Genomic DNA, 16,793 nt, shown 5'->3' on the forward strand with positions numbered 1-16,793 from the left:
CTCAGCTACTCACCCATCCTACTCGTGACTTAAGTAAGCTAACCTCTTGAAGTCTATTTTCTTATCTAGAAAATGGGATTAATGCTCACGTCATAGAGTCACTGTGAATTAAAAACAAAAGTATTCGTGACGTACAAAAGGCTGCACTGAGGCAGGAAGGGGTGAAGGTGAAGAACATGATATTTGGGGTTAAAGAGCTCTGTGCTGGATCCCAGTTTCACTGTTCACTCAGGCTGGACCTTGGGCAGGCACTGAATTTTTTTTTTTTTTTATGTAGACTTTATTTTTCAGAGTTGTCTTAGGTTCACAGCAGAGCTGAGCAGGAACGATAGAGACTTCATGTCTCCCATCTCTCCACTCCAGAGCCTTGCCATCATCACCATCATTCCCAACGGTGATACACCTGTTAGAAATGATGAGCCTACATTGTCACCCAAAGTCATTATCACTCAAAGTCTAAAGTTTACATCAAGTTTCACTCTGGGTGGTATGCCTTCAACCACTGTTTAATGACACATGCACCAGTACTGTACCACACAGAATGGTTTCACTGCCCTCAAAATCTCTGCGCTCTGACTCTTCATGCCTCCCTCCTTCCAGCCCTGGAAACCAGGGGTCTTTTTACTGTCTCCATAGTTTTGCCTTTTCCAGAATGTCATGTAGTTGGATTCATATCCCATGGAATCTTTTCAGGTAGACTTCTTAGTAATGTGCTTTTAAGTTTCCTCCATATCTTTTCATGGCCTGATAGCTCACTTCTATTTAGCACTGAATAGTAATCCATTGTCTGGATGTGTGTGTGTGTGTATGTGTGCATGTGATCAGTTGTGTCTGACTCTTTGTGACCCCAAGGACTGTAGCCCACCAGGCTCTTCTGTCCATGGAATGTTCCAGGCAAGAATACTGGAGTGGGTTGCCATTTCATTCTCCAGGGGATCTTCCCAACCCAGGGATCAAAGTCATATCTCCTGGCTAACAAACACATGAAAAGATGCTCAACATCACTCATTATCAGAGAAATGCAAATCAAAACCACTATGAGGTACCATTACACGCCAGTCAGGATGGCTGCTATCCAAAAGTCTATAAGCAATAAATGCTGGAGAGGATGTGGAGAAAAGGGAACCCTCTTACACTGTTGGTGGGAATGCAAACTAGTACAGCCACTATGGAAAACAGTGTGGAGATTTCTTAAAAACTGGAAATAGAACTGCCATATGACCCAGCAATCCCACTTCTGGGCATACACACTGAGGAAACCAGATCTGAAAGAGACACGTGCACCCCAATGTTCATCACAGCACTGTTTATAATAGCCAGGACATGGAAGCAACCTAGATGCCCATCAGCAGACGAATGGATAAGGAAGCTGTGGTACATATACACCATGGAATATTACTCAGCCATTAAAAAGAATTCATTTGAATCAGTTCTAATGAGATGGATGAAACTGGAGCCCATTATACAGAGTGAAGTAAGCCAGAAAGATAAAGAACATTACAGCATACTAACACATATATATGGAATTTAGAAAGATGGTAATGATAACCCTATATGCAAAACAGAAAAAGAGACATAGAAGTACAGAACAGACTTTTGAACTCTGTGGAAGAAGGTGAGGGTGGGATGTTTCGAAAGAACAGCATGTATATTATCTATAGTGAAACAAATCACCAGCCCAGGCTGGATGCATGAGACACGTGCTCAGGCCGGGTGCACTGGGAAGACCCAGAGGAATTGGGTGGAGAGGGAGCTGGGAGGGGGCATCGGGATGGGGAATACATGTAACTCCATGGCTGATTCATGTCAATGTATGACAAAACCCACTGAAATGTTTTGAAGTAATTAGCCTCCAACTAATTAAAAAAAAAAAAACAACAAAGTCATATCTCCTGTGTCTGCTGCATTGGCAGGTGGATTCTTTACAACTGAGCCACCGGGGAAGCCACGTCAAGATGTACCACGCTTTATTTATCCACCCACCTACTGAAGGACATCTTGATTGCTTCCAAGTTTGGGCAATTATGAATAAAGCTGCTATCAACCCCCATGTGCAGGTTTTTGTATGGAAATACATTTCCAATTCATCTGGGTAAATACCAAAAAGCACAACTGTGGATCAAATGGTTGCTATAACTTTTCTGAGCCTCATCTTCATGATGTTTGATTGGGCTACTGCACATGAAACAGTTTGCACAGCATCCAGCACATAGGCAGTGCTCAACTAGTGGGAGCTTTGTTTGTTATTCCACTCAACTGTCAGTGAAAACACTAATGCTTGGATGTGAGTCCAAGCACTGCCTGAGCGAGATGACATATGGGTACATCATTGTCATGGATCATCTCTCTGGAGTCCAAGAAGGCATAGAGCAACACAAAATGCCGGAAGCCTATTGGACTAAGGACTACCTCCTCTGAAGAGGAATGTGGCGGTCTCCTGCACTGTGGGAAGGGAGGAGATAAACCTTCTGTCCTACAGGGAAGTCTGTCCAGGTTTAGTAAATCGAGGTGTTGGGGGGATCACACAACCTTAGAGGTCTGCTGTCCTCCACTGTCTCCTTCCCAAGTTCCCTCTTCAGACAGCTTCCCTCACCCGTGCCTCCACCTGGCTCATCCAAAGCGAAGCCCTGCCCATAGCCAGAAGGTCAGACGTGATGAACACAAGGACCTTTTTGTTTTCCCTTTTCACCTACTTCCTGTGTACTCGCTTCATTGTTCCCAGAATTTACCAGGTCACAATTACCAGGAAATTTCACTAGTGCAGTCTTTTTCTTTTCTTTTTGCTTTTCAGACCACAAGGTCTACTTGGGGTCTAGACTTGAGCCAATAGTACTTCTTTAGAAGACACATCTTTGGTATTTCTGTGGAGAGACTGAGTGAGGGGATGGGATTGAATGACAAAATGAGGCTCCATGTATGGTGTGTGGTTTTCAAAAAGCAACATATACTTTACTGTAGAAAGGACTAAAGATGTTCTCCAAGCTTCCAGCCCTGGGTTATGCTATCTGGAAACAACAACGGTGATTATGCTTTGTCTGGGCTTCCTTCTCTGAACTGCTATGGAATGAATAAGTAATCTGAGTCAGAACTGGGCCTGAGCCTTCTAGGAGCTAGAAAACTGGAGTTTTAGCCAATAATGCTTATATAAAGCAAGTCAGTGCAGGAGGCTGCCATATGAGAGCAAGCCTAGTGTGGGTACCACTCTAGTGATATCACCTGAGCACATCCAATACATCACCTTCAAAATGAGGGTGTCAAATGCGACGACTTCTTGATCTCTTCTTAGACCCATTTTTTAATACTTTTGCAAATGACCTTAGCACCAGCCAGTAGAAGTTATTGCCATGATGGACATGTTCACTAAAGCTACACAGTCCAGTAGTGGCAGCCAATAGCCCTGTGTGGCCACTGAACGTTTGAGATGTTCCTCTCGTGGGCAAACAACATTTTTTATTGCATTTAATTTTAATTACTTTAAATTTAAGTAACCATAATGGGCTGGTGGCTACCATATTAGTCAACACAGGTCCAGCAACCTGGATTCTGTTTCTTTTAAACTACACAGTCTGTCAATTCTACTTAAAAATGGTATCATAAATGTGTCCCCTTCTTCTCCTTTCAGGTTTCCACCCTATGCTTAAACATCACCATCCCCTCCTCCCTGGTTTCTTTTTTTCCTACTTTCACCCTCAATGATTCTTTTGGTACAGTGAAGGGTGAGCTTCTTAAAACACAACATTTATCAAGATACTCCTCCACTCAAAACCATTCAACAACTTCCCTATTGCAGTAAAATTGAAAATCCCCCATGAGGTTTGGACACCCTGCTCCCCCTTGTGGCCCAACACTAGGCTCCAGGAAGCCACCTTTTCCAGCTCAGGTCCTTTGCACAAACTTTTCCTTTGTTCTAGAGTTGGGCTGTCCCATACAATGGCTGTAGCCATATGTGACTATTTTTTTTTTTATAACATTTATTTATTTGTCTGAGCCAGGTCTTAGTTGCAGTACATAGGAACTTAGTTGCAGTAGGTGAACTCTTATTTGCAGCATGTGGGATCCAGTTCCCTGAGCACAGAGTCTTAACCACAGGACCACTAGGGAAGTCCCTATATGTGACTTTTTTATACATACACTTAAATAATTGAAATTAAATAAAATTGAAAATTCAGTTCCTCAGTCCCACGAGACACATTTCAAGGGCTCAATAATCACATGTGGTTCACTGGTACCACACTGGAAAACACAGATACGGAACATTCCTATCATCACAGAAGTTCTGGGACCTTCTTCCCTACACTGGAGCTTGGCTAATTCCTACTCACCTTTCAAGTCTCAGCTGAAATGCCACATTCTCAGAGAGGCCTTTTCTAATCCTCCAGTCAAAATTAAGAGTCCCTGCTTTCTTTTGTATAGAGCCTGCAACTTTCCTTTTTACTTTCCTTACAACTTTCCTAACTTTCCTTACAACTGTTTGCAAAGTTGTAGTGACCTGTGTGGTTGTTTAATGTATGTGTCTATTAAAATCTAGAATAATATCTTGCTGGTTTTCCAGTCAATCCTTGGGCCCTACCTCAGCACCTGAGACTTAGTAGCAGCTCATTCATGTTGGGTGGATGAATGAAATAATGAATAAACGTACAGATGGATAGAGTGGCTGCATATGACTACTCATCTTTCAAAGCGCCAGGGGGACTTCCCTGGTGGTCCAGTGCTTGAGACTTTGCCTTCCAATGGGCAGGGTGCAGATCTGATCCCTGGTCAGAGAGCTAAGATCCCACAAGCCTTGCAGCCAAAAAACCAAAGCATAAAGCAGAAGCAATGTTGCAACAAATTCAGTAAAGACTTTAAAAATGGTCCACATCAAAAAAAGAAAGAAAAAGCACTAGGTAAAGAGCCAGAGCTTAGGAACCACATGGTCCGGGAATGAAATACTGCCTTTCATCCTTATTATAGCCTGTCAGTTAACCTTTCCAAGCCACCCTCTGTCCACACGTAGGAGGGAATGCTGTTGCCCATCTCGGAGCATTGACATGAGCACCGAGTGGGCTAGATGAAAGCCTTGGCCCAGAGTCAAGAGCTGTGTGGATGTATGTTCCTTCTTTTTTATCACTTCCCCTGGGTCCTTCCGGCCCTCTCTGGGGTCTTCTCCCCTCTCACACTGCATGTCTGGCCTTGACCTCTAAGTTTCTCATTCCTTGGTCCCATTCTCTCTAAGCAAACTTTAGCTCTCTTTAAGCTGCCACAACTCAAAGGATCAAACCAAAAGACTTCAACAAAGAGAGCCCACCTCACTCAGGCCCTTCTTCACTGCCCTCCCTGTCTCTGGTTGTAAAAGCCAGTCTGACCTTCAGCACACCCTGGATTCATAAAGGCACACACCAGGCTGGAAATGCTCTCAGAATAGCAGGTACACAAGCATATGTCCTGGAGTGGGTCCACTCTAGTACTAGGTGTTCTTGGTCAATTTGTATCTATGAACCACCTACATCAGTAGCACCTGATTGTTTAAAATACAGATTCCTGGGCCCCCACTCCTGACCCATTTAATCAAATCTCTTTTGAGGGGGGCCAGTCCATCCTAAAGGAGATCAGTCCTGGGTGTTCATTGGAAGGACTGATGTTGAAGCTGAAACTACAATACTTTGGCCACCTGATGCAAAGAGCTGACTCATTTGAAAAGACCTTGATGCTGGGAAAGATTGAGGGCAGAAGGAGAAGGGGATGACAGAGGATAAGATGGTTGGATGGCATCACCGACTCAATGGACATGGGTTTGGGTGGACTCCAGGAGTTGGTGATGGAGAGGGAGGCCTGGCGTGCTGTGGTTCATGGGGTTGCAAAGAGTTGGACACGACTGAGTGACTGAACTGAACTGAACTGGAAGCTGCATTTTCAATAGCTAGCTCAGGTGAGTCTATTGCTCTAGATTAAGTCTTCTCAGTGTATAATATCAAGCACTGGGAAGTTTCTTCTATAAGTCACTCACTGATCCTCCCTTTAATTTGTACACAATTTTATTTTTATATCAAAAGATTATTTATCAAATACCTACCAAGTGAGTTATTAAGTGAAGTACTATATATATACATATGTGTGTGTGTGTGTGTGTGCACGTGTGTGTGAGTATATATATACTCATGTAAGCTCAGTTGCTCAGTCACATCTGACTCTTTGCAACCCCATGAACTGTAGTCCACCTGGCTCCTCTGTCCATGGGATTCTCCAGGCAAGAATACTGGAGTGAGTTGCCATTTCCTTCTCCAGGGGATCTTCCCAACCCAGGAATCAAAGCCACATTTCCTGTAGCTGCTACATTGGCAGAAGATTTCTTTACTGCTGAGCCACCTGGGAAACCCTATATAAATATGTACACACACACACACACACACATATATGTATATATAGGGCTTCCCTGATAGCTCAGTTGGTAAAGAATCCACCTGCAAAGCAGGAGACCCCAGTTCAATTCCTGGGTTGGAAAGATCCACTGGAGAAGGGATAGGCTACCCACTCCAGTACTCTTGGGCTTCCCTTGTGATATAATATATACACATAATCCCTCTAAAATTTGCTTTACAATATCGTAATCAGGTTGGTTTTACATGTGACAGTATAAAGGGCAGAGCTGGCCAGCTGGAGGCAGAGGCATTTAGCCAGCTCTACACTGCACACAGCTATCATCAGTCCTTCCCACTGGCTTTGCCTCCTTCAGTCAGAACCGCCCAGCCCTCAGATACCTGCTTTCTCCAAGTACAGAATTTCTCCACTTACCACTTTACCCAGGGCCCAGGCTGGAAAAGCACAACCGGCAGTCCCAGGTGGGGGTTTCTCTGATGCTCAGAAATAACAGTCAGGAGCATTCCCAGCCCCTATCTTCTTGATTCTTCCCCATCCTATGCAAGAAATCGTGGTGCATAGCAGCAGCCCAAGCCATCTAAAAGATCTCCCTGGAAAAGCTGTAGGTTCAGGATTGCTTCCTGCATGTTGTTCCCAGTCCTGTGTCAGGCACCAGCCTGGGCTGTCACACAGGGGACCTTAGACTCTCACCACGGCACCAACTTGCACACGGGGTTGACTCTTGGGTCCTTCATGCAGGTGAGAGAGCAGAGGGTGGGAGCTGACTCAACTGAGCCTCCCAGAGGGACCCCTCCCCACAATCCCTCACGGGACATCATTCCCTGGACAGCCCCTCCCATGCCTTTCTTTCTATTTTTCCTCCACCTTATCACATCTCTGTTAACTTGCACAGAAACAGCAAGATCCTGCTGGTTTGTAGTTGCAGGACACATTTAATTTTTTTTTTTAATTATTGAGCATCATTTACGTACAGGCTCCCCAGGTGGCGATAGTGGTAAAGAACCAGCCTGGCGGGCTGCAGTCCATAGGGTTGCTGACACAGCTGAAGCGACTCAGCAGGCACACATGCATTTATGTATAGTGAAGTGCAGAGCTCTTGAGAGCACCGTCCCATCCTGTGAGTTTGACAGACGTCTGGTCCACAGCCCATTCAACAAACAATGTTCTCACTGCCCCAGAAAGACCCCTTGTGCTCTTTCCCAGCCAGTCCCCACCCTCCAGAGGAGAGTACGGAGGAATGCACTAAGTTTTAAGATCTCCTGGTTTGTTCCTGCAGGCATACACTTTAATTCTGTACAATTTTTTTACTATGGGAAAAAACACAATGGCTGTTACTTGTCGTTAGGTTTCTTTTTGGATTTCTTTTTTTGTATAACATAAAGTTATACTTAATTACTTTCTGTAACATATAAATAAATGATAAGTATTAATAAATAATGATTAATCAACAAACAAAGAAAAAGAAATAGGGGAAGGCCAGCTGGGGGAAAAGCAGAGAAGCAAAGCAGGAGGTGGAGCCAGTGAAGGACTCTCAGATATCGTCACTGTCCTGGCTGAAGCCCTTGGCAAAGGTTCATTCTCCCTTCATCCCTTTGGAGCAATGTGTCTTATGCTGTTTTCCTTTTCTTTCCAAAGGAAACAGCCTCGAGAGAGGCTCTTGGGAAGCTCCAGCACATGTCTCTGGTGGCCTATCTTCCCAGGGCTCACAGCCTGCCCCCCTGTTCTGCTGCCCGCAACACCTTGGGCTCACACCCCCTGAGCACCCACTATCCACAGCAATGCTCAATTGCTGCTCCAATGCCCGCACCTCATGCTGCAGCACAAAAGTCCTAACTGGAGCCCTGGGTACAGCTGGATCAAGTTAATCACAAAACAAGACATATGTGGGAACAGCCAAGAGGTCCCACTGAACAGCCAAGAAGTCCCACTGAAAGCATAGGCAAGAAGCCGTTCATCCCAACAGTTATGACTGCACCCAGACTCCTCTCTACATTCCTGCTGGGAGTCTGAGCACATCCTGTCCAACATGTCTGCAAAAACAACCCTTGTTATGCTCATCTCAGCCCTGTTTATGATGGTAAAACCTCTTGGGAGCAAGCCAAATGTCAACATTGGGGGATTCATTAAATAAACCATGGTGCCATCCATACAGTAGGAAACTACACACCCACTAAAAATAACATCGAGGAAGAATATTAATAGACATAGAAGCTGACGGGGTATATTGCTAAGATTTAAAGGCATCTCACAAACAGTGTTAACAGTGTTCTGAGTGTTAGGATGATACGGGTGATGATCACATTCTTCTGCTGATTTCTCAGTACTTTGTGCAATGACTGTGCTGTGTGCTGGGCTTAGTTGTTCAATCATGTCCGACTCTTTGCAACCACAGGGACTGTGGCCAGGCCCCTCTGTCCATGGGGATGCTCCAGGCAAGAATACTGGATTGGGTTGCCATGCCCTCCTCCAGGGGATCTTCCCAACCCAGGGACTATGGAATATTAATTTTATTTATTAAAGATATACAGCTTTATACTGTTAAATATGAAGGAACAAAGCATAGACAGTAAGTGTAGAAATGCTACAATAGCAATTTCACTTAAACACTAACAGCGAGAAGTAGAAAAGACATACAATTATTACCCCTCTAGAGAAAACGCAAGGACTAGGATTTTGAGTACCAAGAGAACACAAAATATATGATGAGTTTAAGTCCTTATTATCACTGGAATTTAAATAGAGTTATTTCTGAACATTAGAAATGAATCTTGTAGAACCATCCGCTACTTAAAACCACCAATGCTTTTCGATTTTGGCCTAAGTCTTCTATAATCCCAATTGTATTTGATTCATAAATGTGGATATATCTATCTCTAGTAACTAAACAAGGAACAAGTTGGAGACCGCTTGTTACACCTACACTCTTGTCTTCAAAATCAGTGCCTCAAATTAGAGCTCATTTGCGTGCTGTACTTCATGTTGTATATAGAGGAGCAATGTACCTTAAATGGGGTCTTGGAGGCATTATTAAGCATTGCAGGACTGATCATAGGAAATACACTTCTAGCTCTAAACCGAGGCCTGGTCACTCTGTTCTCTTAACAGTGCAGAGGTCACTAATTGAGCTGTTTCCAGAACACTTGGCTTAGCATGACATTATCCTGTGGGAGTAAAAGCAAACCTCAGAGACACGGAAGTTCGGTTGGAGACCACCAAAGTGAAACAGATATCTCAATAAAGCATGTCACATGAGTCTTTTAGTGTGATACTATAATAATAACCAAAATGACAGAGACACCAAATGAGCAAACGCTCTTAGAAAAAAAAAAAAAAAAATGGCACCAAGAGATTTGCCAGACTCAGGGTTGCCACAAAACTTTCATTTAAAGAAAACAAAATGCGGTATCTGCAAAGCACAACACAATTCAGTTCAGTCGCTCAGTCGTGTCTGACTCTTTGCACGCCAGGCTGCAGCATGCCAGGCTGCAGCACGCCAGGCTTCCCTGTTCATCACCAACTCCCGGAGCTTGCTCAAACTCATGTCCATCAAGTAGGTGATGCCATCCAACCATCTCATCCTCTGTCCTCCCCTTCTCCTGCTGCCTTCAATCTTGCCCAGCGTAAGGGTCTTTTCAAATGAGTCAGTTCTTCACATCCAGGCAAGAATACTGGAGTGGGTTGCCGTGCCTTTCTCCAGGGGATCTTCCCGACCCAGGGATTGAACCGGCGTCTCTTTCGTGTTCTACAGGCGGCACAGGCAAATTCTTTACCACTAGCGCCACCTGGGGGCTGCCGTCTATAGGGTCGCATAGAGTCGGACACGACTGAAGCGACTTAGCAGCAGCAGCAGCAGCGCCACCTGGAAAGCTCACAGAATAAGGGAATGAAGGGGAATTTCTGAAGGCCTCTCTGTCCTAGCCAATCACTAGCTACACAACCGGAAGCTTGGGACTGATCGACAAACGCAGGCTTTCCCTAAGTATCGCGAGGTAAAGCGGGAAAGCGACCGATCATTAATTGGTTAACGGGATCAGTGACGTCAGACGCAAAGCCCCGGGCCTGCCGCTGGAGCGTGAGGGACCGCTCGAATTCCGTTTGGAGGCTTCTTTGAGCTCGCAGAGTAGACATCATGAGCAAAGCCCACCCTCCCGAGTTGAAGAAGTAAGTATGCGGGGGGCCCGCGCCCAGATGGCCGCTTCCTTGTGTGCCTCGAGTTCCTTAGATCCTCCGCCATTTCCCAGGAGTGTGCCTGGCGTGCGTATTCTAGTCCTCGGACGCCGAGATCCGGGCCAGTGTCGCGCGCTTCGGGGCCTGAGACCCGCGCAAAAGTAATATTTCGGCAGGGTGGATACGGTTACCAAAGCCAACAAGGCGCCACCATCTGCTGACTTACTTCCCGTGCCCGAGCTCCCTGCTCTGTCTCCTGGACCCTCTCGTTACTTGAAGGTCTCGAATGCCACACTTTGTTGAACATCTTGAGTAGCAGCATGTTTTCGATAAGGTGGCTGGAGAGTGATTCTATAAAGGAACCAGGGAGATGGGTGTTTGATAGTATCTGAGGAATCAAAAGCCTCCTTAATCTTAGACTGTTTGTAGCTGTTTCTTTGAGCTTAACTTAGAAATTGCATTCCTTTTTTCTTGATTTCTTGTTCGTAGGTTAAACTTGAATGTCGTGTGGTATCTACTCTGTTAACAAAGCTGTGCGAGAATATTCATGTTCCTAATTAGAGAAGGCTAGGTTGTTAGGGGGGTGGTGCGGTTGAATCCAGTAAAATCAACTCCCAAGTAGGTTATTCCTACTATAGGTAACACCCAATTTAAAGTTTTAGCGTCCTGAAACACTCTTGGCTGAACTTAGCATGTTCCATGTTTCCTGAGTAACTTCTCTGTCTTCTTTGTACTATGTAATGCCAGAATTCTGCATTTATTACTTGGCTAGCAGCAAGGATGGAAAATTGATCCAGGGGTCAGTTTGTGAGGCAGCCACCTGGTCTGCCTTGTGTACAGTTAATTTATGCTTGCCCCATAAAGAAGTCAGACTTAAGGGAAAGTTCATATTTAATGATTTTGCATTTAAATGCACATTTGTATTGAAGCCATATTTTGTGCAGAATCTCCGTGTATATTTTAGTCTGTTAATTAGGACAATTATGAAGTCATAAGCCTGACATTAAGAAAAAGAAAAATTGCAATTAGTGAGCTGGTAAAATCTTAAATGTCTTCTGAATTCATCATGAACTGGTGAAATTATTTTTTAACGAAGGAACATTCTCTACTTGTAAGACTTCCTTTTGATTAAGACATTATTTGAAAATTTCAGAGGATGAAACTGGTTTTAACACCTTTCTCTGCTTATCTAGGTTTTATGAGTTGTGAGATCCTGTCAGGTCGACCTCCAGAATGGCTTTTAGTCTTTTTCTTCCTTCACATTTCTCGCAAATACCATCTTTAACAAGTGTATACCCTTCTAGTTTAGCATGACTTAGTGGTTCTTAACTGCAGGAATGGGAGTCTGCTTCTGCCGGAATCTAGTAGGTAGAAGCCAGGGTTGCTGCCAAACATTCTACAGTGCACTGGACATCACTCAACAACAGAATTATCTGGCCCCAAGTGTCAGTATGCTGAGGTGGAGATACCCTGGCCTAACCAGATTGTTCCTAGTGCTCTTAAAAATGGATGACAGAGTAGTCTCTTGTTTTTTTCATTCCAGTTTTCTTGCGATATAATTGACATATAGCACTGTGTAGGTTTAAGGTTATAGCATGATGATTTAACTTACACATGCCACAGTTGTCTTGCCCGCAGCTGGTTCTGCTGCAGTAACTTATTGCTGTATACATAACAGAGTGCAGACTTCTTAACCTAGCATTCAGGGTCTTCCATCTGAAATCCAGGCACCAGATTCTACACACATTAATAGTTGAATACTGTGTTCTCCAACCAAACTGACCATTTGATTTTATCAGACTTTTTCACTGCTGTGTGACTTAAAATATTTCATTTAAACTTTCTGAGCTTCAGTTGCCCATCTATTAAATGGTGGTAATTATTAATTTATATGTATATAATTTATGGGCTTGCCAGGTGGCGCTAGTGGTAAAGAACCTGCTTGCCAGTGCAGGAGACATAAGAGAGTTGGGTTCGATACCTGAGTTGGAAAGATCGCCTGGAGGAGAGCATGGCAACCCACTCCAGTATTCTTGCCTGGAAAATCCTATGGACAGAGGATGCTGACAGACTACAGTCCATGTAATTGCAAAAAAGTCTGTCTTCTTACAACTTTTGTCTGGCCCTTTATCTTATTTATCTTTGAATTCTCCCATGACATACATTAAAATTGAATGAAGATTCATATTTTTTAGCTTGTAACTGGAAGAGGTAAAAACTGGTTTGACTACATGTCTTCATATTCTATGCTGCTGCTACGGAATTTTCTCGTTTAATTCAAATTATTTAACTTCAAAATATGTATTTTGCCAAAGTGAACTTATGTGTTGAAGAATATCCTGAACAATTAAGATTGACGTTTAACACTAAGTAAACAACACTACTTATTGTCTCAAATATAGAATAAAATACCTGTTGGATTGGGTATGGTTCGATTACCTTCTGGTTTCTTCACAACTTTGTTTGGTTTTGGAAATAACCAAAAATATAACCAAATCTTTGTTTCTCTGTTAAGCCTGTAAATCCTGTTGTTGAAAATTAGGTCAGTATTGAACAACAAGAATGTTATTGTAGTTTACGTCAATATAGAGACTCAATTTCATGTACATTAATATGTTCTAAACTCATTCTGTTTTTATTATCTTCCCCGTCACAAGTTACATTGCTCAGTTAGTATAAGTACTAACTGAGGTAGCCCATCATTCTCATCCTGTATAGCAGTGCAAAGCTTTTAATTTTTTAAATTTCATTATTCCTGTTATGTAAATTTAGCAGATTATATTGACAGTATCTAAAATTAGTTACATAATCTTTACCCCTTTTGCTTTTTCAGATTTATGGACAAGAAGTTATCATGTAAGTCTTTTTGGTTTTTTATTTTCAGGGTGTTTTTTAAATATATCTGCTTTGGTAGTATATTATATTTTATTGTTATTATATTAATAATGTTTGGAGAAACTTTATAAAAATTCAAAGCACACAGATCTCTAATTCACATCCATTAAGCAAGCAGGTTTATCAAAACTCTTAACTAGACAGCTTTATTTACTTAATTTCTGGTGTTTAGTAAGTTTCACAGTATTTCAGACTTTTATTTCATATAAGCCTTCTCTCACTTTGATGAAAATTAACAGAATTTTCTATTTTATATTTGAAAACTTAACCTTTTCTCCTTTAAACAAAGAACAGATAGGAGTAAAAATCTGACCGGCACAGAACTCGAAGTATGTCGGGGTTAAGACCAGCTTTAGAAACAAGCAACCTTCAGTTTGAATTCCAGTTTTACCCTACAGTAACTGTGTAATCTTGAATCAGTTACTTAAAAATACTATAATTCAGTTGCTTCATAAAAAGTCAGGATGATTCTACTTTATAGGATTCCTGTAAGTTTAAATGTGTAGGTAAATGTAAAATGTTTAGCCCAGTGCTTGGCATATAGTAAAGATATATCAGGGTTTTCTCTCACTTTATTTTTAATGAGTAGTTTAGTTGATAGTTAATGGTCAGCTTTATTAAATTCCTTTTTCCTTTTACATAGTGAAATTAAATGGTGGCAGACATGTCCAAGGAATATTGCGGGGATTTGATCCCTTTATGAATCTTGTGATAGATGAATGTGTGGAGATGGCAACTAGTGGGCAACAGAATAATATTGGAATGGTGGTAAGTACAAATACAAGATCTTTCTTAGAGATTTCATTTTTCTTTTGGATTAAACATTAGCATCCTTTCTATCCAGCCCTTGGATTAAACTGAAGTTAGGTAAATTACAGGCAAGATTAGACACTCCAACCCCCTTTTAGTTTAACTTATGGAGGTTATTCAGCTGTGGTAATAACCCCAGTTACCTGTAGGTTAGATCTGAATCTTATACAGAACCCACTGAGGTCCTTGGACTTGAGATAGCTGTTGGAATTATTTTTGTGCTTTATTCTATAATGAGGCCCATACTTGTTCCTTCGTTAGAGCCATAGTGAAGTCACTCAGTCATGTCCAACTCTTTGCGACCCCACAGACTGTAGCCTGCCAGGCTTCTCCATCCATGGGATTTTCCAGGCAAGATTACTGGAGTAGGTTGCCATTTCCTTCTCCAGGGAATCTTCCTGACCCAGGGATTGAACCCCCAGGTCTCCTGCATTGCAGGCAGATGCTTTATCATCTGAGCCACCAGAGAAGCCCCTTCATTAGAGCAGTGGTATAGAGGGTTTCCAAGTTCCCCAGGTTATTCTAATGTAAGCCAAAGATTAACTGTTGATCTAGAGCTTTTACGATCAATTAGTCAATGAAGAGTTTTTGTTTTAAGCAAGCAAATAAAAATTATTGTGAGTCCACCTCAAAGCAATTGAAACTAAGGGTGCTGTTTGTGTTTGTGTGTGCTGTTACAAGATCTTATATAATTTTAATGTGTGCTGAGGATTACTACTTATCAAACTTCAATGTGCTATGCATTCCCAGAAGGTTAATTACCCTTTCCAAGGCTTGTGTTATTGCTTGTTTCAAGTATATTTCCATTATTGCATTTTGAAAAGCAAATCAGTCAGGGTTGGAAAAACAACTTGGGAGTCCCTAGATATGAGTCGCCCTGGCCTCTTGCACACATTTCATGTAGATGGACCTTCTTTTCAGGTACAGTCCCCTTTAGATTCTGTTGAAAATGAATACAAGTCTGGCAAATCATTAGCATTTTCTTAGAAAAGAGAGTTTTAAAAATACCCCAAGATTTCTCTCTAGCCCTTTCTTTTACAGATTAGGAAATCGTCATTCTGATAGAGGGTAGATTAGGGTTTTGGTTCATATATCAACAGATTAGCAAGAAAAAAGAATTAAAAAGGGAATTGACATTTAAAGTTCTAATTTGAAAAAAAAATAAAGTTCTAATTTGAGGAAATAACTTGTAAGAATGTGTGGCACTTTTCAGAATTTTTATTAGTGAAGGTATTGATGTTTTTTGTAATTTTCCCCCTTATTTTGATGGGGTTAATTTTCCTTACATGGAAATTGGTTAAAAGCAGTGCCATCACAAGTTCAAAAGTGAGCTCCAACTTATTGTGATAGGCAGTCTGTTCTTCCATATCTGATGCATGTTCTGTGACTAAAACTTAAAGTCTATTAGTAGGTGCTAATTCTTATGGCTGAGTTAACACTTTGAAAATGAAATAATGATAATATATCAGTTTTCTTTAATTAAAAAACAGCCTAAAGAAAACGCAAGAATGGTTTTTCTAAGGGAAAGAAGGGAAACTCATTACTATTTTGTCACAAGCTGTTTGGCTAAAGAGACAGTTTCGTTGGCTTCTTGTTCCCTTGTCCAATCAGTGACCCATTGAGACCATTGAAACTACTTATTACAAGACTTCCCTGGCAATCCACTGGCTCAGACTCTGCTCGCAATGCGTGGGGCCCAGGCTCAATCCCTGGTCAGGGAATTAGATTCCCAAAAGTCACAACTAAGACCTGGTGCAACCAAATAAATAAAAATAAGTTTGTATTTTTTTTTCTTTTTTTTAAAGGAATTACTTAATACAGGATCTGTCAGGTGGATAATTACCTAGTGATGTCTCAATTAGCCTCTTCTGAAATATGACCAGAGTAGTCAGTAGCCTCACCTCTGTCTTATTTCCTTAAGATTCCACTCTACTCCAAGGTTCCCCTAAGAATGTAGTAAAAATTGTGTAGTTTTTTTTTTTTTTTTTTCATTTATTGTTATTAGTTGGAGGCTAATTACTTTACAATATTGTAGTGGTTTTTGTCATACATTGACATGAATCAGCCATGGATTTACATGTATTCCCCATCCCGATCCCCCCCTCTCACCTCCCTCTCCACCCGATTCCTCTGGGTCTTCCTAGTGCACCAGGCCCGAGCACTTGTCTCATGCATCTAGCCTGGGCTGGTGAACTGTTTCACCCTAGATAATATACATGTTTCGATGCTGTTCTCTCGAAACATCCCACCCTCGCCTTCTCCCATAGAGTCCAAAATTCTGTTCTGTACATCTGTGTCTCTTTTTCTGTTTTGCATATAGGGTTATCGTTACCATCTTTCTAAATTCCATATATATGCGTTAGTATACTGTATTGGTCTTTATCTTTCTGGCTTACTTCATTCTGTATAATGGGCTCCAGTTTCATCCATCTCATTAGAACTGATTCAAATGAATTATTTTTAACAGCTGAGTAATATTCCATGGTGTATATGTACCACAGCTTCCTTATCCATTCATCTGCTGATGGGCATCTAGGTTGCTTCCATGTCCTGGCTATTATAAA

General features: G+C 42.0%; 1 protein-coding gene across 1 annotated transcript in view; it reads left to right on the forward strand.

The window, feature by feature from the left end:
- Nucleotides 1–10,380: 10,380 nt before the first annotated feature.
- The window catches only part of SNRPG (small nuclear ribonucleoprotein polypeptide G), a 13,384-nt gene continuing 6,971 nt past the window's right edge, over nucleotides 10,381–16,793 (forward strand). The window contains exons 1-3 of the mRNA XM_043468952.1: nucleotides 10,381–10,518; nucleotides 13,358–13,380; nucleotides 14,063–14,187. Of these exons, the coding sequence (XP_043324887.1) occupies nucleotides 10,487–10,518; nucleotides 13,358–13,380; nucleotides 14,063–14,187 (180 nt within the window). The 5' untranslated portion in view covers nucleotides 10,381–10,486. The remainder of the gene's footprint in view (nucleotides 10,519–13,357; nucleotides 13,381–14,062; nucleotides 14,188–16,793) is intronic.

Source organism: Cervus canadensis, chromosome 5, assembly GCF_019320065.1.
Source record: "Cervus canadensis isolate Bull #8, Minnesota chromosome 5, ASM1932006v1, whole genome shotgun sequence".
Classification (NCBI taxonomy): domain Eukaryota; kingdom Metazoa; phylum Chordata; class Mammalia; order Artiodactyla; family Cervidae; genus Cervus; species Cervus canadensis.